The 20,689-nt window shown below is 42.8% G+C and overlaps 1 protein-coding gene across 1 annotated transcript in view; it reads right to left on the bottom strand.

Annotated features, from left to right (window-relative positions):
• Positions 1-1,470: 1,470 nt before the first annotated feature.
• The window catches only part of ARHGAP42 (Rho GTPase activating protein 42), a 359,221-nt gene continuing 340,002 nt past the window's right edge, over positions 1,471-20,689 (bottom strand). The window contains exons 20-24 of the mRNA XM_033949795.1: positions 11,546-11,929; positions 9,162-9,315; positions 6,686-6,748; positions 2,319-2,398; positions 1,471-2,129 (exon numbers count right to left, since the gene is read on the bottom strand). Of these exons, the coding sequence (XP_033805686.1) occupies positions 2,041-2,129; positions 2,319-2,398; positions 6,686-6,748; positions 9,162-9,315; positions 11,546-11,929 (770 nt within the window). The 3' untranslated portion in view covers positions 1,471-2,040. The remainder of the gene's footprint in view (positions 2,130-2,318; positions 2,399-6,685; positions 6,749-9,161; positions 9,316-11,545; positions 11,930-20,689) is intronic.

Genomic DNA, 20,689 nt, shown 5'->3' with positions numbered 1-20,689 from the left:
GTTAGGGGGCTGATCATAGGCGTGTTTTTGAGTTAGGTGCCTCTCTGCTGTTAGGCTCTGATATCGGCGCCTAACTTTAGGTGAAGAAAAACCCTGGAATAAATTGCAGATGCCTAAATGTTAGGACACTGAGCACGATTCTATAATGAGCATCTAAGTTTTATAGAATCAGCGCCTAACTTTATAGAGTTAGAGCCTATGAGGGGCATAATCGAAAGGGCCATCTAAGTCCGTTTATGTCCATCTCGCAAGTCGTCCAAAGTTAAAAAGAGCCTAAGACACATTTTCGAAAGATACGTCCAACTTTTTTTTTACTTTCGAAAATCGTCTAATTATACGTTCTGCCGATCTGATTGTCCAAGCCGCTAAATCGTCCATCTTTATACCACATTTCCGTCCACCTTTCCGTCTAAGTCCAAAACGCCTAGAACAAGCCCTGTTGGATGTGGGAGGGGTCTGCAAAGTGATAGACTGCACACCCAGATATGCCACCTAAATAGTGGGGTACCTTACAGGGCACTGCTGTGAACGTCACAAAAAGGGTGTCATGGCTTCTCCTCACTACAGCTCCCTTAGAGGTGACGGTGAGCCCCCCAAACCACCTCCAGAATCCCCTAGATCCACTTATCTACCACCCCAATAGCCCTTATGGCTGCAGGAGCCACTTATATGCCAGTAAAAAAGGGTTTTAGGGGTGTATAGGGGAGTGCACATGTTTAAGTATGAATGCAGTGATTACAGGGGCTTATGGGCATGGGTCCTCCTCTCTATGGGTCTCTAACTCACCCCCAAGACGACTTAAGCTGCTTCTGGGCTGAACGACTAGGCTTTCCTATGCCAAGCGGCCAGGTGATGATGGTCTGGAGGCTGAAATTTAAAGTTGTGAATAAAATTTTTATGGGGGTAGGGGGTTTGATCACTGGGGTAGTGTGTGGGGATCTGTGTGTTATGTGTTTGCAGTGTTTATCTGGTGAGTGTAGGTGGATTTTTGTGACTTAGACCATGTTTTACATGGTCTAAGTCACAACGTCCAAGTTCCGTCTAGGCTCTGTTGTTAAACCTTCGGTTATACATGCTGTATGACTAAGTCTAAGCCGGCCCACGTCCTGCCTAACTCCCGCCCTCGACACGCCTCCCGAAACGCCCCGTTTAGCTTTGGACATTGAGCGGCACTATGAAGGCCTAGGTAGTTTAGAAATACGTGCAAAACCCGGTTTTATTATCGGTGCTTGGACATTTTTGAGAAATGTTCATCCAAGTGCCGACTTAGGCCGGTTTTTGGACGTTTTTCTCTTTCAATTATGAGCCCCTATGTTTCTATTCTGTCCAAGAGACGTTTGCATCTTTGAAAAACAAACATGGGAAAACAGAAAAATATAACTTAAATAATTAAAATATATATTTGTTTTAAAATTAATGAATCCTACATATAAAAGCAAAAAAAAAAAAAAAAAAAAAAGGAGATCCTTCACAGATGGCATTTGCCTGACGCTTACTCACACATGTGGGGTTAAATAAGGCACTTGGACAATAGGTCTGGACAACCATTACAATGTCGTCTCTGACCAACCGTGCTGCCTGTTTCAGAATCATTTCTGAAACATTTGTTACAATAATATATTACAAACAACTTGTTAAAAAAAAAAAATCTGATGCTTAAAATTGGAGCAAGTGTCCCAGAGTACCGTCTTAATTACGCCAGTGCCTTATAAACGTACCATAAGATTATCGTACATCTTGTACACAGGCAGCTTATGGCCCTGCTGGTGTATGTCAAGAGAAGCATACTCTGTCACAGAACATTTAAAGGCAAATTAGGCACCAGCATTGACACAGAACTATAAAAATATAAAATACCACATCTTGTCGGTCATTAGGACATTTTGGTTATACAGAGGTGAATAGTCCGTAGTTGCAGAAGTCAACGGAAATCTACCACTTTCAATTAACTGGCCGATCCCCTATCTGTGTCAGATAAAATCAGGACTTAATATTTGTTTCCATGGATACCATGAAGATACAGCTGTCCAATAAATGTTATTAGAGGAAGACAACGTAATTTTCTGGAACTAATCCTGTTTTGCCTTCGTACGTTGCTTTCAGCCAGCCTGGTTCCACAGAAGGGTACACTGCACAAAATATTAAGATGTTAAAACAGTAAAAGTGTTATGTATGAATGAATTTTAGTAATTAGCAGCATATGAGGCAAGATGACAGAGAAGTAGCTAACAGAGAAACAAATGACAATGCATTCTTCATTACAGAAAATAATATTTATAATTTTTTTTTTTTGTAAATGGGAAATGTATTCAACCTACCATTAAGGAATACTGCTCCTTGGGGAAAGGAAAGCTCATGACTGTGTTCGGCTTTACAGGAATACATGGCTTTGGCTTGGCTAAAAGAAATCAACATAAAAGCACAATAAGAGGGAATAATTTAATCAAAAAAAGCAGGGATGGTATTAATATTGAACCAACCACCTCCCTCTAACTTTTCTTTTTAAAAAATTTTTTTATTATTATTTTATAAACTGCAACAGTGTATTACATTTGTTAAAATACAGAACAATTTTTCATAGAATACACCATTTCATACAATTAATATAAAAACCATAACTTTACCCACCCACCCTTCTATCAAATAATGATAATACCAAGTAACTTTATCACAATTAAAACGAAAATTTAATATATTTTTTTTTCAATTACCTCCTGCCCTCCCCCCTCCCGGATATGTAATGATAAAATCTTAAAACAACAAAAACTCTTAATGTGAATCAGCAAATAAAGCCAATGGACCCCATATTTTGTTAAATAAAGCACTGTATTCCAAACATTCAGCATTCATTTTCTCATATTTGTATATATTACATACATTTGTCCACCAAAATGTGTAGTTTAATCTATCATAATTTTACCAATTTTTTGTGATCAATTGAACAGCTATTCCAGTAAAGATCAGGAAGAGACGACTTTTACATTTATCAAGGGGAGGTTTAACGTCTAACATAGTACCACCTCCCTCTAACTTTTCAATGACTTAAAACGTATGCCGACAGGCAAACAGAAGAACACCTCACCTTGGGATATGCACAAACAAAACAGAAAGGCAAGGGAGGCGTCTTTTCAACCAATGATCAAGTCTTGGGACTATTTGGCTCAAGTAAAGACTTGATCATTGGTGGAAAAGACGCCTCCCTTAAAACGGACGCCAGCATTTGCCAGGCGTAAATACTCTTACCCAAAGTTAGATGCACCGGGCTCAGAGTCTATAAACGGCGCCTAGTTTGGTAGGTGCCTAGAAAAGCGGCACCTACCGTATGCCAATCGAAGTTAGGCGCCATTTTCAGAGTTGCACTTAGTGGCGTCTCAATCAACTTAAGCGCTGGTACATTATGCCAGGGTTTATTAGCCTAAAATACCGGTGCCTAGGTCATTCCGCTCCCGTACTCTGCCCCAAATTACGCCCACTTGCCGGTAGGCAACTCACTGTAGATGCGTACATCGCACTGGCTAATTATTTTTTAAATTATTAGCGCCAATTAAGACCAATTTCAAAATTTAAGTTAGTCATGCCAACCTAAGTTCCTAACTGTAGATGTCTTTTACAGAATCCGGGCTACAATGCACACTAAGCTAGTATTTTGAAAAGGTCTATCCATGCAAAGTTTCCCTTACAGAATACTAGCCTAGGGCAGATCATCCTGGAGCCTAACTAGATTAGAGCAGAGCTTATGTAATGTATTACCACAGAAGTAGTGTTGAATGATGTAAAAAGTGGTCCAGTGGCATTTGTTGATTCTAATCAGCCACGTGTAAATCTGTTGGGAATTTATTTTCTCTGATATCACTTCCCCTTACACTCACATATTTATACTTACTTATCCGCTATAATAAAACCCTTAGCGCGGATGCGCACTTCAATCTCCGTGCGCCGTGATCCGTGCTGCGCATGCGCAGCGCCTGCCTCAGCTGATTTTCTGCCCCGATCTCCGACGCCGGCTGACTTTCTGCCTTCTGACTACGCTGCCGGGACGCCTCTTCTTCTCACCCCCGGACCAGCAGTGGCAGGAAGTGACGTCAAAGGGCGAGCCGACACCGATGTGGGCATGCTGCTCATGCCGGAGGTTAAAAAGGTGTGGGGAAAGGGAAGGAGGCGCGCATACAGCAGGGGGTGGGCGGGGAAGAGGGCTGGGGAGGGGCACCAGTCACCCTTACTATGCCACTGCATCTACACCAAGTTTCCATAACAGAATGGCATCAATACCTTCCACTCTCCTACTCCAAACAAAGAGGCCCTTTTACTAAACAATGGTGAGCACTAACCAGTGCTGGTTAAAATGCATGCTCAAGCGTCCTGTGGTAGCTTTTACATGTGCACAAACTATCAATACATAAAAAAATAGTTTTCATTTGATAGTGCTGGGGGGGGGGGGGGGGGCGGAGAATAGACATGTTCTGAGCTATTCACTGAGCTCTGGAACAACCTTACCTCCCCTCTTCGGAATCTGAGCTCTCTCCAACTTTTCCGTAAACATCTGAAAACCTGGCTATTCCCAAAAAATGTAACACTTCCTCCCTCTCTGATATCCTAAGCCCTCTAACCAATTCTTCTGACTTTTAACCTTTCTTTGGAGTTTCCTTTCTATCCCAATTCCTGTAAACCGTGCCGAGCTCTACGATTGTAGAGATGATGCGGTTTATAAACCTAAGGTTTAGTTTAGTTATATTGCTACATGCTAACGAGGTTCCCTCCCCTCCGAGTGCATGAGCCCTTACCTCCTACAAAATAGTGTCAGTAAGGGATCATGCACTAATGGCCGCACGCTAATCAGAAAATTAGGGTGTGGCCATTATGGCCAAAATAGAAAAACTGGCCATTTTCTAGCAGTGCTAAAAGTGGCCTTAGCATGTGGCAAAGACCCATGCTGGGGATAGTGCAGGTCCCCTATTTAGTAAAAGAGCTTCAACGAGTTTTCTTTGGGGGAAAAACCTCAATCTATCAACGAGCCAAGCAAAGGGCCTAGCCTCGTGAGCAAAATACCCGCCTGTCTTATCACAGTGCCAAGTGTTCTTCTTTTCTTTACAAATATGGTACAACTAGATCTAAAAATGGAGAGGACACAAAAATATGGTGCCCTTTTTTTATTTTTAAATTTTAATAATTACAATATCATACGATACCAAGAAAAAAAGGAATCTTCCACAAGTTTTTACAATATTCAAACCTTCATACACAATTTCCTTTCCAAGCCCACAACAAAGGGGAAACATGATACTATTTCAAATAGGCAAATTATAAAGAAAGAACTAAAGAAATGATTCACGACTCACGATTCATCCTCGCGAATCCTAAGCCATTTCTTACTCTATATTGGTTCTTGATATATCCTCTTGTTTCTCAGTAGTGAAACTAAAAACCACTTTATTATTTAACTCACTTCTGTTCTCTAGCACTCAAAAATTCTTGCAATTGAATGGGATCCCAAAAAACATATTCAATGTCTTGTAACTTAACAAGACATTTACAGGGAAATTTTAGGTAAAAAGATGCCTGTAGAGCTAAAACTCTAACTTTTAATTTCAAAAATGGAATTAATGGAAAATATGTATAGAGGGAGGAATCTTCGCTTGGTTAGCTTCCCAGTAACTCATTTATTATCTTCAGAAATCTTGTTAAGAAAATTTTTTAAAGAAATACTGGGGTTACCCAATGCGGAGGATTTTCCAATTAACAACTATTATTATGTTCCTCAAAAGAAAAAAGAACCCACCACTTGGTGATTAAATGAAATTAATTTGACAGAGTTTCTGGAAGATAGTCAGGATGTGATCCAGAGTAGGTCCACTCTGGTGATAACATGCATGAGTGAGACAGATAAAATGTTAATTATGAAACTTTATTTTAAAAATAGGTTAACAAATTTTGTGGGGATTTGGTTAGAATTTTTCCAGATGTCTCTAGAGCTTCGCAACTAAAAAGGAAAGAATTTTTGAAATTAAAGGTGCCCTTAAATAGTTTGCGATATTCCGCTTTCTAGGAAATATTTTTTCCAAGAGATGTGCTGCACAGTCTTCTAATTTTAAATTTTGACTTTTGATGCTCATATCTCCTGCTAACGTATGGGTAACAGAAACATTGCAAATGATGGCAGATTATATGGGCTATAGGGCAGAAAATGACACGGGGACAAATTTTTCCCCGTTCCTGCAGGAACTCAATTTCTCCGCCCCCCATCCCCGCGAGTTTTGTCACAGTCCCTATCCCTTTCCTGTAAGCTCTGCCTTACCCCCACAAGCCTCAAACACTTATGATTATAAAATGTGAGCAGCCTGGAATCATATTATTTTAATTTTATTTTTTATATAGCACTTATATCCTAAGTGGTTTACATTCAGGTACTTTATCACATTTCCCTATCTGTCTCGGTGGGCTCATACTATCTAGTGTACCTGGGGGCAATAAGTGACTTGCCCAGGTCACAAGGTGCAGCGAGGGATTTGAACCCACAGCCTCGGGGTGCTGAGGCTGTAGCTCTAACCCCTGCGCCTCACACTTCCACACATATGTGCCCCACGGCTGAATGGCTGCAAACAGACAGCTCTGCACATTCCAGCAACATCCGTTTCAAAGGAGACAGCTAAGAAAATCAATGGCAGTCGCGTTAATAAGAAAAACCTACCGCCTGGAGGAATCCAGCTTACAAGGACTGGCATTTTCAAACAACTGGGCCTTAGCTGCAACCCTAAAATGAAGCAGAGAAGAGACTGATCTCATTATATAGTAACGTTTTTTTTAAAGTTATATTTGAAAGATCAAGGTGTGAATGACAAAGATTACGAAAGGAACAGGGGAAAAAAAAAATGCTAGAACAATTGTTTTTGCAATCCAGATACATAAGAGCATTACATTTTACACTTTCAAGATGAGAACATTTTGCTGCTTATTACTTGTACCAGCTCTTAAAACATTTTGCTTTAATAGCTGCAAGAATTTATGTGCGGTGGGATGGATGCATTTCAGCACGATGCTGAGCTGAGTAAACTTAGTGTGGATGCTATTTATACGATTTAGATTTTACAAGTATCTACTGGCAACCTATGTTTACCTAAATTCATATATGAGCTGAACATTCAAAATATTTAAATACTATGGGGCTCATAATCGAAACGGAAATAAGTCTAAAATCCCATCTAAATCGGCACTTGGACGATTAATAAGACAAGTCGTGCAAGTGCCAATAACCGAAACGGATTTTAGACGTATCTAAAAACAGCTTAGGCCTTTTCAGTGCTGCTGTACGCCCAGAGATGAAAGGTGCGTTTTAGGAGGAGTGGTCAGGGCGGGGTCTGGGCGGGACATAGGCTGACCTAGACTTAGTCGTACTGCAACTATAACCAAAAGTGTAACGAGGCTACCTGGACGGAACTTGTTGTGACTTAGGCGATGTAAAAGCAGGTCTAAGTGCCCAGAAGGTATCCAAGGTGATCAGATAACCACTGCAGACACAAAGTACAGACCCCCACACACTCCCCCAGTGATCACCGACCTCCCCCCCTACCATCATAAAAATCGGAATAAAAACGTACATGCCTGCCTCCAGAACATCAGCACCTGGCATAGGAGAGCCTAGTAGAGCAGCACAAAGGTGGCTTAAGTAGTCTGGGGCTATTGGGGTTGTAGACAGGTGGGTCTAGTAGGTTTTGGGGTGTTTGGGGGGGCTCACCATGACCTATAAAGGAGTTCTGGTGAGATGTTTATATGGCACCCTTTTTGGGAAGTTTGCAGCAGTGCCCTGTAAGGTGCTCCACTACTGGGTGTCCGGTCCATTACTTTGATGGCTCCTCCCACGTCCAAAAGATCTTGTTCTAGGTGTTTTTAACTTGGACAAATTTTTGGACGAGAATGGGGTATAAAGATAGATGACTTAGTGGTCTGGCCGATCAAATGGCTGGACGTATAATTAGACGATTTTCGAAAAAAGAAATATTTTGGACGTATTTTTCGGGAATGGACTGTAGACACTGCTGACTTTGGGCGACTAGCAATTTAGGCCCAAAACAGACTTAGACGTATCTTTTGATTATGCCCCTCCATGTAGCTCACCTATTAGTTCACTTATATATGGAAAACAGGGTTGAAACAAATTTGCACCCAGCACCTTTTTCTTGGACCACCTTAAAGACATTTTGAGTAGCTTTTGAGAGTTTTTCTCATCTTACCAGGTCAGTGCTTTTCGGTAAGATATGCCTACCCTTCACTAGTGCCAAGGTCACGGCCGAAGGATTAAACTCTGAAACTTCCTGTTCAAAGCTTACTTATGTATTTTCATTTCTTCTATGTCTTCATATTGAGGGTTGATTCATAAGTCATTGCTTCTCTCCTACCAGAGATGCCTGCATTCATCTCTTATCTGGTGGCAACATTTAGAAATACATGTCACACACTTTCAAATATATTATTAGATTTCCAGTGTTGGCGCATTTTTAAGAGAAAAAAATAGTTGCCATGGCTTATGAATCAACCCTTGGTAATTATTTATGTGTATGAGTTATAGGTATGTTATTTGTTGCATATTTGTTATACTTGCTTCTGTTGTGGGCTATCTCTAAAAACGAAGGACAGCTAGGATCTTTGAGCGATCTTCACCACAAATTACACAACTTCAATAAGCAAATCAATCCCCCTATCCTGTTACCTTTCAGGTATGAATGGTATAAACCAACCTACAATTTCCTAGGTAAATTTGTGTTTGTGAAGAGTGCTCTGCCCTCACTCACTTTATATATTCAAATATAAGCCTACCCGAATATAAATCGAGATTTTTTAGATGAAAATATTAACTCAAATATAAACCGATGGTTTATTTTCAAGTACTGGGGCAGAAGCGATCCCTCCCTTCCCTGAGGTATTCAGTTTGCTGACTCTCCAGACAGTCTGCCCCCTCTCCCACCCACCTCGGCCTGTCCTAACTGTGGTCAGTGGTGTAGGAAGCTGGAGTCAGAGCAACCGATCCCTCCCTCGTGGTGACTTTTGCCTCTGCAACTAGCCTAGCCCTTCCCTTCCCACACAAGTGCTTCAACTAAAGTGCAGTAATCAACCATAGCATTGTGCCAGGAGTAATTTCAGCACATCCACATTCAGTTTTAATGGCTTACACTGATCCAGGTCTCTGATAGCCGTTACTAGACAATGTGTCTAATCGCCTTCTGGACATTTTTGGAGGCAAATCAGGATTATCTGGAATTTTTGGAGTGTCTTTGAGGTCTATGGACGGTAAGCTATGAACAGAACCACTACAACTTTTGTTACCTGAGGATAAAAAAAGAACCAGAATGAGTGAATATGACACACAAAAGTAATACCTCTGACTCAAATAGAGATATATATATTTGTGAACAATACGAGGTTATTTTATAAGGAACTGTCTAATTTTAGGTACTAAGAATGCAAACAATTGCTAGTATTTTAGTTATTTATGTGCAGAAATATGGTAAGTGTCAGTATAAACATAGAAACATAGAAGATGACGGCAGAAAAGGGCTACAGCCCATCAAGTCTGCCCACTCTGCTTACCCACCCCCTGTCTATGCCCTAATGACCCAATTTTCTTATCTTGAACAGCCCTTGTATACCCATAATAACCGCATGGATCGATTTTTTACTCCATCAAAAATGACAAAGTCTAGGGGACACTCAATGAAGTTACAGGGAAATACTCTTAAAACCAATAGGAGGAAATTTTTTTTCACTCAGAGAATAGTTAAGCATTGCCAGAGGATGTGGTAAGAGCGGATAGCGTAGCTGGTTTTAAGAAAAGTTTAGACAAGTTCCTGGAGGAAAAGTCCATAGTCCGTTATTGAGAAGGACATGGGGGAAGCTGCTGCTTGCCCTGTATTGGTAGCATGGAATATTGCTACACCTTGGGTTTTGGCCAGGTACGAGTGACCTGGATTGGCCACTGTGAGAATGGGCTACTGGGCTTGATGGACTATTGGTCTGACCCAGTAAGGCTATTCTTATCACAGATATGATGTCAGCACAATATCAATGAATTATCTAATAAGCATGTGTTAGAACATTCGAATGCTAATGACATTAGAACGTGCCGCTATGCAAAGGGTTTGAGTTTTGGACCACGATTGGAGTGAATAAGTCTCAGCGTGCTTTAGTTTTACCCTCAATAGTGCTACTTAGGAGGGAATTCATTGAGCAGCGCTAGGGCTTAAAGCACCTTTAATGTGAGTAAAGGGAATTAGAGTATGCTAAAATTCTAAAGCCCATTTTACATCTAGGGGCTTTATATATGCTGCCTAATAAATCAATGCTGACTAGGGCATAAGCCTATAAAAATTATACGCACTATCTAGAATCACGCTTAGTGCCTCCTACGTATTGCTATGTGTTCAAACTATTAGGCGTACTCAATTTAGGCTAGGCAGCGCACATGTCAAAAACCTGTGCATAACTAAAAAATATAGATATCCACGGTCTGCCCCTAGCCACACCTATTTTTAGTTAAGCGCACTACACAAGGTGAATATCACTTTGTGCTATATGTCTACCATGCTGTGTGCGTAACTTTCAATTAACTCCAATTAACAACAATTATAAGGTGTTAATTGCCAATTAACAGCACCGATTAAGCAATTAAGTTGGGTGTGTACATCGGCTATGCATATCAAAGTAAGCATACAACTTTAGGAGCCTTTTACTGAATTTGGGGGTTAGTGTTTAATAGGAGTTAAGGTGCATTAAACCTGTGTTCTTCAACCACCGGTCCATGGACCAGTGCCGGTCCACAGAAATTTCCTGCCGGTCCACAGGGCCAGCACGAGTATCAGGCCCAAAACAGTATTCTTCGACCGCCAGTCCACGGTGCGATCGATGCGGCGTTATCTTCGAGCCAGCTCCCTCTTCCTAACTGATTCAGTGCACAAAGCCACGGGCAGTGGCTCCTAAGGGCATCCTGCGCCTGAACCGGAAGCCTTCTCTCCGACGTTGCAACGCCAGAGGGAAGGCTTTCAGATGAGGCATGGGACGTGCAAGGTGCAATTAGTACTATTATGGGGGCGGGGTCTGGGGTGGAGCTTGGGTAGAGATGGGCGGGGTCTGACCCACGACTTAACCCCGTGTTCTTCAACCGCCGGTCCACAGAATAATTCTTTTATTTCTGCCGGTCCATAGGTGTTAAAAGGTTGAAAAACACTGCATTAAACCTTAATACTGTTTGATGAATTCCCCCCTTAGCAGCTTGACTCAATATTCACTCTATTACAATGTAGAAGGAGAAATGATCTAAAGCTCCTGGCTGACTGCAATGGCCGAGTTAGGTAAGTGAAGAGGGTGTAAAATGTACCGTCTTTGCTTCTTTGCCTCCCCCCCCCCCAGTGCTAGTAACTGCACCTCTACTTTGTGCTCAAAGGAACCTGATTGAGCTAGAAGCCAGAGAACATAACTAACTGGCAGCCCATTCTTCCCCTTCCTCCCCCCCCCCCGCAAAAAGAGAAAATATAGGGGGGATAAAAGGGTTTGCGTTTACCTTCAACTGAAGGAATTGATCGAAGTGAGGAAGCCGCAGATCGCTTTAGCCCAGACAATCCATATGGTCCTTTCTTGGTAAGGTCTACAGGTGGAGACAGATTACCAGGACTGGTGACAGAAGAAACACTCTGACAGTCTGACTCGACATCTGTTTTTGCTGTATCTTCTTTAGAACTCGTTTCGGGACTGGTAGTCCATAGACTAAAACTCTTCTGTCCATTAGAAGAGGTAGGTGGAACAACAATCCAGGAAATCCCTCCTGCTTTCTCTCGATGTTGGGGCGATACCGATTTGGTTGTGCTATTCTGCTCTGATGAATGAGAGGAAAGAGACTCTATACTACCCATAGGGGTGCTCGTTGGACTACTGCTGTAGGAATCACCTAAACAAAAGACATATAAATGAATGTAGAAGTTGATCAAAGATCTGCATGGGAGCTACAGTCATTCATTTATTATAGGTATGGTACTGTGCTTGACATGGTTGTAACTTTAGACCCTGCTGTTTTTACCTGTTTGACTTCTATGGGATATTTGAATTGTTTCAGGTCGTGTGTATGTTCAGGGATAACATCCAGGATCAAATCTTACCTTTCAGCTTGGTACATAGTGCGTCAGTCATGTTTTGAATATGAATGAGTACAATGCAACAGAAATTGAACTGTGAATATGTACAGGGATATTTTATATTTTGTGCATGGAAAGGACACTTTGGCTAATATAAGCCATTTGGTTGTGCTATTCTGCTCTGATGAATGAGAGGAAAGAGACTCTATACTACCCATAGGGGTGCTCGTTGGACTACTGCTGTAGGAATCACCTAAACAAAAGACATATAAATGAATGTAGAAGTTGATCAAAGATCTGCATGGGAGCTACAGTCATTCATTTATTATAGGTATGGTACTGTGCTTGACATGGTTGTAACTTTAGACCCTGCTGTTTTTACCTGTTTGACTTCTATGGGATATTTGAATTGTTTCAGGTCGTGTGTATGTTCAGGGATAACATCCAGGATCAAATCTTACCTTTCAGCTTGGTACATAGTGCGTCAGTCATGTTTTGAATATGAATGAGTACAATGCAACAGAAATTGAACTGTGAATATGTACAGGGATATTTTATATTTTGTGCATGGAAAGGACACTTTGGCTAATATAAGCCAGTACAGTTGTATACATATGTGTCCTGGGGATGTAGATTGGGCAGAGCTGCAATATAAGCACATACAGTGGTACCTTGGTTTACGAGCATAATTCGTTCCAGAAGCATGCTCGTAAACCAAAATACTCGTATATCAAAGCGATATACTCGTATATCAAAGCTTTGATACATTCCCACCCCCCCGAGGCCAGCGGCGCTGCTCTATCCCTCCCCCCCACGAGAATCGGCATTGCTCCCCAGGAAGGCCCCCCCTCCCTCCGCGATCAGGCACCCTTCCCCCCGCGACCTTAAGTCCCCCAGACCCACCCGAACCCGCTTCTTACTTTCAGCTCGGCCTTGGCACTGGCATGTCCTGTGCTTTGGTGTCAGTGCCCAAAGATCGACCTCCTCTTCTGTGCTGGGCCTTGAGCATCTGCGCATGCTCAAGGCCTGCGAGTTCACATTCTCTCCGAGATTCTCGGAGATCTCGGAGAGAACGTGAACTCGCAGGCCTTGAGCATGCGCAGATGCTCAAGGCCCAGCACAGGAGAGGAGGCCGATCTTCGGGCACTGGCACCAATGCACAGGACATGCCAGTGCCGGTGCCGAGGCCGAGCTGAAAGTAAGAAGCGGGTTCGGGTGGGTCTGGAGGACTTCAGGTTACGGTGGGGGGGTGCCGGATCACGGCCGGGGGGGGGGGGGGGGGGGGGGGGTGCCGGATTGCAGGGGGGGAGGGGGTGCTGGATCGTGGGGGGGACGCTCGTAAATCAAGCCATGCTCGGTTTTCGAGGCGCCGATTTTGCGAATGTTTTGCTCGTCTTGCAAAACACTCACAAACCAGTGCACTCGTAAACCGAGGTACCACTGTACTTTATAAAACCAATGTGTACAGCGGTGTATCGCAAACTGTGTGTCGCGAGACGCTGGGGAGGAGGAGAGGTGCCAGATGACTGCCTACAGGACGTGCCTCTTGTGAGGAGAGGCATGTACTGTAGGCAATCAGCTGGCGCCAGCACCTCGCCTTCTCTCTGCATATCTTCCCTGTTGGCCCTCCCCCACCGGTGATTCAGGGGCCGTAAAGGCGTCAACATCGACACAAGCGCGCGACATCGTCGCGTCAACGTCGGCGCGCTTCTGGACGCCTCGAGCCACGACCAGTTCGTTTACTGTGCTGCTGCTCGAACAAGTTTGCGGGGCACTGGTGTAGAGCAACGAACAGTCACCTAGGTAGGAGGTACAAGCAGGTGCCTATTTTAAGGTCATATTATGACAACACACAGGTGCCCATGTGAGCGGCAGAACACCGGGGCCAAGCAAATCAATTTCCGGCCCCACCACTATTCAGCATATCACCAATAACTGGGAAAATTATACTAATCTTAATTATACATTTTGGTGGAATTCGGTATGCCATATTTTTAAGATGGAAAGAGCAATTGCAATACAGAAAGGGAACTATAATAATTTTATAAAGATCTGGGGCCATTGGAACGATATTGTAAGGAGTAAACATCATTTTCCTTGGATGAATATATCCTGTACGCTTGCTGTAATTTTCAAAGCTCTCTAAAGCTCTGGCCCAAGTGGCTCACCACATTCCACTGCCTCTACCTGCATCTTTATAAAACAGCCTCACAACCTATGCAGAAATGACAGCTAACACGCAGCTGCTCAGGAGTAGATGTAAATATGCATATGTATGTTATATGATACAGAAACAAAGGAGAGGGAATCCAAAGGACAGAAGACAGAGTCAAATCACAAAATCACCATTTTGAGCCAGTCAGGGCCTTAGGCCCCTCCCACTGCATTCCAAGATGCATTGGGAGGGGGAAGGCCCATCATTCACAGCATGCGGCCCTGTAGGCAGGAGGGAGTGGGCTTCCCTCCTGCCAATCTGTCATCGTCAGGTACGGGAGGGGGGAGGTCCAACAAAGTCCGGGGATGTCGAGGGGGGGATCCCTCTGCCACGATCAGTTGATGTGCTGTTTTTATCCCCATCTCTGGGTGGTAGGAGGGGGTCGTGACCATTGGGGCAGTTAGGGGGGGGGGGGGGTTTCATGCCTTAAACCCTCCAGTGGTCATCTTGTCAGTTTGGTCACTTTTGGGGCACTTAGACCTATTTTTCTTTGGTCTAAGTCCCTTCATGTAAGTTCCGCCTGGGATGTCCTGGAATAGCTTCGATTATTGCTTCAGGACGTCCGGGCGGAAGCCCGCCCGATTCCCACCCATAACACTCCTCCCCCCACACGCCCCTTTGAGCTCTGAATGCACTGCAGCTTAGAAGTGCTGCTGAACGGCCAGGAAGTTGGTTTTGATTACCAGCACTTGAACGTCTCGGTTCATAGACAACGGCGCGAAAGACAAAAGCGCGCGCCAACAATTGAGCGCAGCGCGTGCTGCCGGGCCGCTCTAAATTACAGTTTTTAGGTGCTCTGACGGGGGGTTTTGTTGGGGAACCCCCCCAGTTTACTTAATAGACATCGCGCCGGCGTTATGGGGGGTTGTAACCCTCCACATTTTACTGTAAACTGAACTTTTTCCCTAAAAACAGGGAAAAAGTGAAGTTTTCAGTAAAATGTGGGGGGTTACAACCCCCCACAACGCGGCGCAATGTCTATTAAGTAAAGTGGGGGGTTCCCCCCCCACACCCCCCCCCCCACACCCCCCCCATCAGAGCACTAAAAACAGTAATTTAGAGCGGCCTTTGTCCCGGCACGCTTTTGACCTGACACCGAACGTCTCTGCTATTAGGACATCCAAGTGCCGACTTAGGCAGTCTTTTGGCCATTTTAAAGTTTTGATTATGCCCCTCTCTAAAGGTATGAGATAAAACTGAAGTCTGCACAAGTCATGGAAACCATGGCTATGATCACAGCACAAAATATTGACTCCAACTTCTTCCTAACCAACATTTGTTTACTGTAAATATCTTGCTAAGCTTAATTATAGCGGTTAGTGTACTGGAGCGCAAAATTATGCATTCTTCACCACTGCATTTAATTCAGCTGCATCCTTAAGCACTGTTTTTCTTCTGTAGCAGAACTATTGGGAGCTCCCTTTATTTAACTTGATATAATTTATTGAGCTATGCTTAGGATGAAACCTAATTTGAAAAGCAGCACAGTGGGAGAACAATAATTGCAAAAATAAAAACAGCATAAATGTTATTGGATTTGCAGTTTCAATAATTCTAAAATAGAAATTGTTGGGACATAATTACAAAAGATCATCATAGCATTTGCTTATCTTGTTCACAGCACCTTTAAAAATACTGCTTTAATGGGCTTTTTGTGGAGTGTCTCCATCTCTGCCTAATTACAGAAACACTAAACAAAACAAAAAAATCCTTTATGCTTTCACAGAGAGAACACAATGAGAAAAATCTGTTTTATTTATTTAAAAGTTATTTACTGCTTAAACCCAAGTAGATTGTAAAAGCACATATATTATGTTATCACATAAAAACAATATATAAAACAAAATTACTCTGCCAAAAATGACAATGCGATTAAGTTACAGGGAAATACTTTTTTATTTTTTATAAATCTTTATTGATTTTCAAGTACAGTGGAACCTTGGTTTAAGAGCATAATTCGTTCCAGAAACATGCTTGTAAACCAAATTGCTCATATATCAAAGCAAGTTTCCCCATAGGAAGTAAGGGAAACTGCTTTGATTGGTTCCACCTCCTCCCCCCCCTCCACGAGGCTACCGGCGCTGCTCCATTTCCCCCCCCTTGAGGAATCTGACGCTGTTCCAAACCCCTCCCCGCGATCCAGCTTCCCCCCCCTGCGAACCAGCATCCCCCCCTTGCTCGCGTTGCCCTCCCGCGCAGTCAATGACACCCTTTACCCGACTTGGCACCAGTGCCGGTGCCCGAAGATCCTCCCTCTTCTGGCGCAGCTGGGCGGTGCGTCGGAGATCCTCCTTCATCTGGGCTGGGCTGGACTGGCTTTGAGCATTTGCGCATGCTCAAAGCCTTCTGGTCTTGCTCTCTCCGAGATTGAGAGCGAGACCAGAAGGCTTTGAGCATGCGCAAATGCTCAAAGCCAGTCCAGCCCAGCCCAGCCCAGAAGGAGGAGGATCTCCAATGCACCGCCCAGCCCAGGCCGCGCCAGAAGAGGGAGGATCTTCGGGCACCGGCACTGGTGCCAAGTCGGGTAAAGGGTGTCATTGACTGCTCGGGAGGGGGAAAGTAGGATCGCGGGTGGAGGGGGGGGCAATGTGAGCAGGAGGGGGGGGATGCCGGATCGCCGGGGGGGGGGGGCGCTCGTACAGCTCGGCAAGCTCGGTTTACGAGGCACCAAGTTTGCAAATGTTTTGCTCGTCTTGCAAAACACTCGCAAACTGGTGCACTCGTAAACCGAGGTACCACTGTAATAGTGCATTACATATGAAGCTGAACAAATAACAAATCAAAAAAAGCACTTTGAACTTGCATATAATTGAAAGTAATATTATCCCCCACCCCTTTATTTAATCAATAATTAAAATGTAATTCTTCTTCGAATAACCCATTCTTATTTAAAATAATACTCCATTCCCACCCCCCTCCCTCGAGGAAATTTTTTTTTCACTCAGAGAATAGTTAAACTCCGGAACGTATTGCCAGAGGATGTGGTAAGAGCGGTTAGCGTGGTTGATTTTAAGAAAGGGTTGGACAATTTCCTGGAGGAAAAGTCCATCGTCTGTTATTGAGAAAGACATGGGGGAATGTGTGTCATTCTTTATTTTTGTCTTGGCATTTTTAATTTTTAAAGGAACAAGCGGAAAAAAAAAAAAAAAAGGCAAGAGAGATGTCCTTGGAACCAAATAGCATCAATTTTATGCTTCTTAAAAAGGTAATGTCCTAACAAGGATCCAAATAGGGGACACTAAAAACATAACACGTAAAACGTATACATGTCAAAAAAACTTTTCATAATAGATATTTTAATATAAAACAAAAGCAAAGTAAATAAGATTACATCAGAGAAGAATAATTAAAAACATGGAATTTTTAAAACAAAGTAACTAAGACATACGTGAAAGTAAATTAAACGTATGGGATTATTAAAACAAGGAAAGTAATTGAGACATATATGAAAGTAAATTAATTAAAAGCATGAAAATGTAGAAACATACACCAGAGCCAATTAATGAAAGGCATAAAAATGAAAAATTATATGTAACAAACATCCAGAACTTTATATAATTGAAAGGATATATATATATATAAATATGAACCAAAGAAAGATTGAGTATTGGAGAGGTTATGTATTTATGAACTGACCCAGTTTGCAACTAGAGAAAAAAAAAAAAACAGAGAAGGTAATCATAGAACTTTAAAATGTCAAACCAAAGGTCTAAAACAGGAAGTCATTGGAAAAGATCAGGAAAATGTAGCAGAAGAGGAGGAAAAAGTTGCAGAAGCCAAGTAACCCTTCATCCATCTTGGTCCTTGCAATTAGAGAGTACATTGGAAGGGATACAGGAAGTGAGATATGCCTAGGGCATGTATCATTTTGGTGGCAGGAGTAAAATTGTGGAATAAATAGGAGTTTCAACATAGAAACACAGAAACATGACAGCAGATAAAGGCCAAATGTCCATCTAGTCTGTCCATCCAGAGTAACCATTATCTCTTTCTTTCTCCGAGAGATTCCACGCGCCTATCCCAGGCCCTCTTGAATTCAGACATAGGGCTCCTTTTACAAAGGCGCGTTAGCGGTTTAATGCGCGTAATAGGGTGCGCTAAACTGCCGGCCGCCCTAGCCGCTACCACCTCCTCTTGAGCAGGCGGTAGTTTTTCGGCTAGCGCGGGGGTTAGTGTGTGATTAAAAGTCGCTAACGCGGCTTCGTAAAAGGAGCCCATAGTCCATATAGCTGGAAAAAAAATTCAAATTGTGGGTACTTTCAGTTTTAAATGTGAACAATAAAGCTCTCATTCTAGAGATCAAAAAAAGAGACCAACTTTTCTTCTGAGTTTTTATTTTATTTATATTTGTCATACATATTAAATGATTTACATATTATCGAAAACATTATAAAAATATGAATATAAATATGATATATTGTACTTAAAGTATTCATGAAGGAAAATCAAGTGTGTGTTTATAAGATTATATGTATTTTTCTGATACACTTGTTGTAATATGAAAAAATGAATAAAGAAATAAAAAAAAAAAAAAAAGAATTAAGAAAAGAGCTAAATTTGCATTCATCCTTCTTTACAGGGGCAGAGGAGCTTAGCAGAGATAATGAAGGCACATTTTAAGTCAAAGCGGATGAGATCTACTATTTATAAAATATCCAGCAAGGACAAATTAACTGCGGTACAATTCGCAAATAACTAGTGTGGTTCGGTTCATATTTCCAGTTTGGCTCTCTGACATGAGAGATTTATTATCCCTGTTGTGTTTTCACTGCACCGCCCAACTTTGGTATCAAAGAACCTCATTAATTTTTTCAGTCGTGGCAGCTGTGATATCATCGACACTGAGGCTCCTCTTTCAAGCCACCAACGACGAGATGAGTACCTTTTGGTTTCTCAATTGTTTGATGCTTTATAGTTAAGGACGGACATATCGTAGGCCAATATCACATCTTATTTATAACTACAATTGTAATAATCAAGGCGCAGGCATTAAAGAGAATGGAGTGTTGCCAAAATGGTTCCCTAATTCATTGTATAAAACCTAAAACTAATCACCCCAGCGGTATATAACGTAATCATAAAAATTAGTATGAAATACCACTACTTCAAAACAATACGCATCAGTATTGTTAGCCCAACGGAATGTACAGGCTATGGCCTCAAAATCGGAGCCTACGCACAGCAGTGAATCACAAGCTGAGATAATCCGCGTAGTTGTAATGCTCCTGCTCCAATCATTGGCCAATATTTAATTTTTTTAGGCTCCGATTTTGAGGCCATAGCCTGTACATTCCGTTGGGCTAACAATACTGATGCGTATTGTTTTGAAGTAGTGGTATTTCATACTAATTTTTATGATTCCCTAATTCATTGGTCATTTTTCCAAAGTGACCGATGTGTGAGGAGGTACTGAGCACACTCAACGCATTATTTATATATTTTGCTTTATTTAAGCACTAGCACCATTTTAGTTAGGTTTATCACTGAGACATTTCCGGGGGTGGGGGGTTGGTAACCCGGCATCTCCTTTGCTGCCTCATTCTAGGATGCCCACACTCTGGGAAAGTGAGCCAAGGCATCTCCCTCCTTTAGGCTATACCGAGGGTTCTCACAGTCCTCAGGACACACCCAGCCCAGTCAAGTTTTCAGGATACCCACAATGAATATGGATGAGATAGAATTTACATTCAGTGAAGGCAGTGCACATAAACATATCTCATGCAGCTTCACGAGGAAGGGCTGTGGCTTGCTGGTTGAGCTGTTGCCTCGGCACCCAGAGGTTGTGAGATCAACTGCTCCTTGTGACCCTGGGCAAGTCACTTAATCCTCCAGTGCCCACCGCTTTGAATGTCAGCTTTGAAATGCCATAGCGACAAAAAGACAGTATACAAGTCCCCATTCCCTTCCCTTTCCTCTTCAGTGGATAGCCTGAAAACCTAATATGTCCCAAAGTCTACATTAAGGACCCCTGGGCTATGGTGTAAGGTCAAAAGCACGCCGGGACAAAGGCGCACGCAGACAATTGAGTGCAACGTGGAGGCGCGCGCCGCAGAAAATTACTGTTTTTACGGCTCTGACAGGGGGGGGGGGGGGGGGGGGAGCCCCCCCACTTTACTTAATAGAGATCGCGCCGCGTTGTGGGGGGTTGTAACCCCTCACATTTTACTGAAAACTTCACTTTTTCCCTGTTTTTAGGGAAAAAGTAAAGTTTACAGTAAAATGTGGAGGGTTACAACCCCCCAAACCCCCCACAACGCCGGCGCGATCTCTATTAAGTAAACTGAGGGGGCTCCCCAACAAAAACCCCCGTCGGAGCCCCTAAAAACTGTAATTTTCTTTGGCGCGCGCCTCCGTCTTGCGC

This window comes from Geotrypetes seraphini, chromosome 6 (assembly GCF_902459505.1).
Source record: "Geotrypetes seraphini chromosome 6, aGeoSer1.1, whole genome shotgun sequence".
Classification (NCBI taxonomy): domain Eukaryota; kingdom Metazoa; phylum Chordata; class Amphibia; order Gymnophiona; family Dermophiidae; genus Geotrypetes; species Geotrypetes seraphini.
The sequence above is the reverse complement of the archived record's forward strand: the minus strand, read 5'-3'. Positions and strand labels throughout refer to the sequence as shown.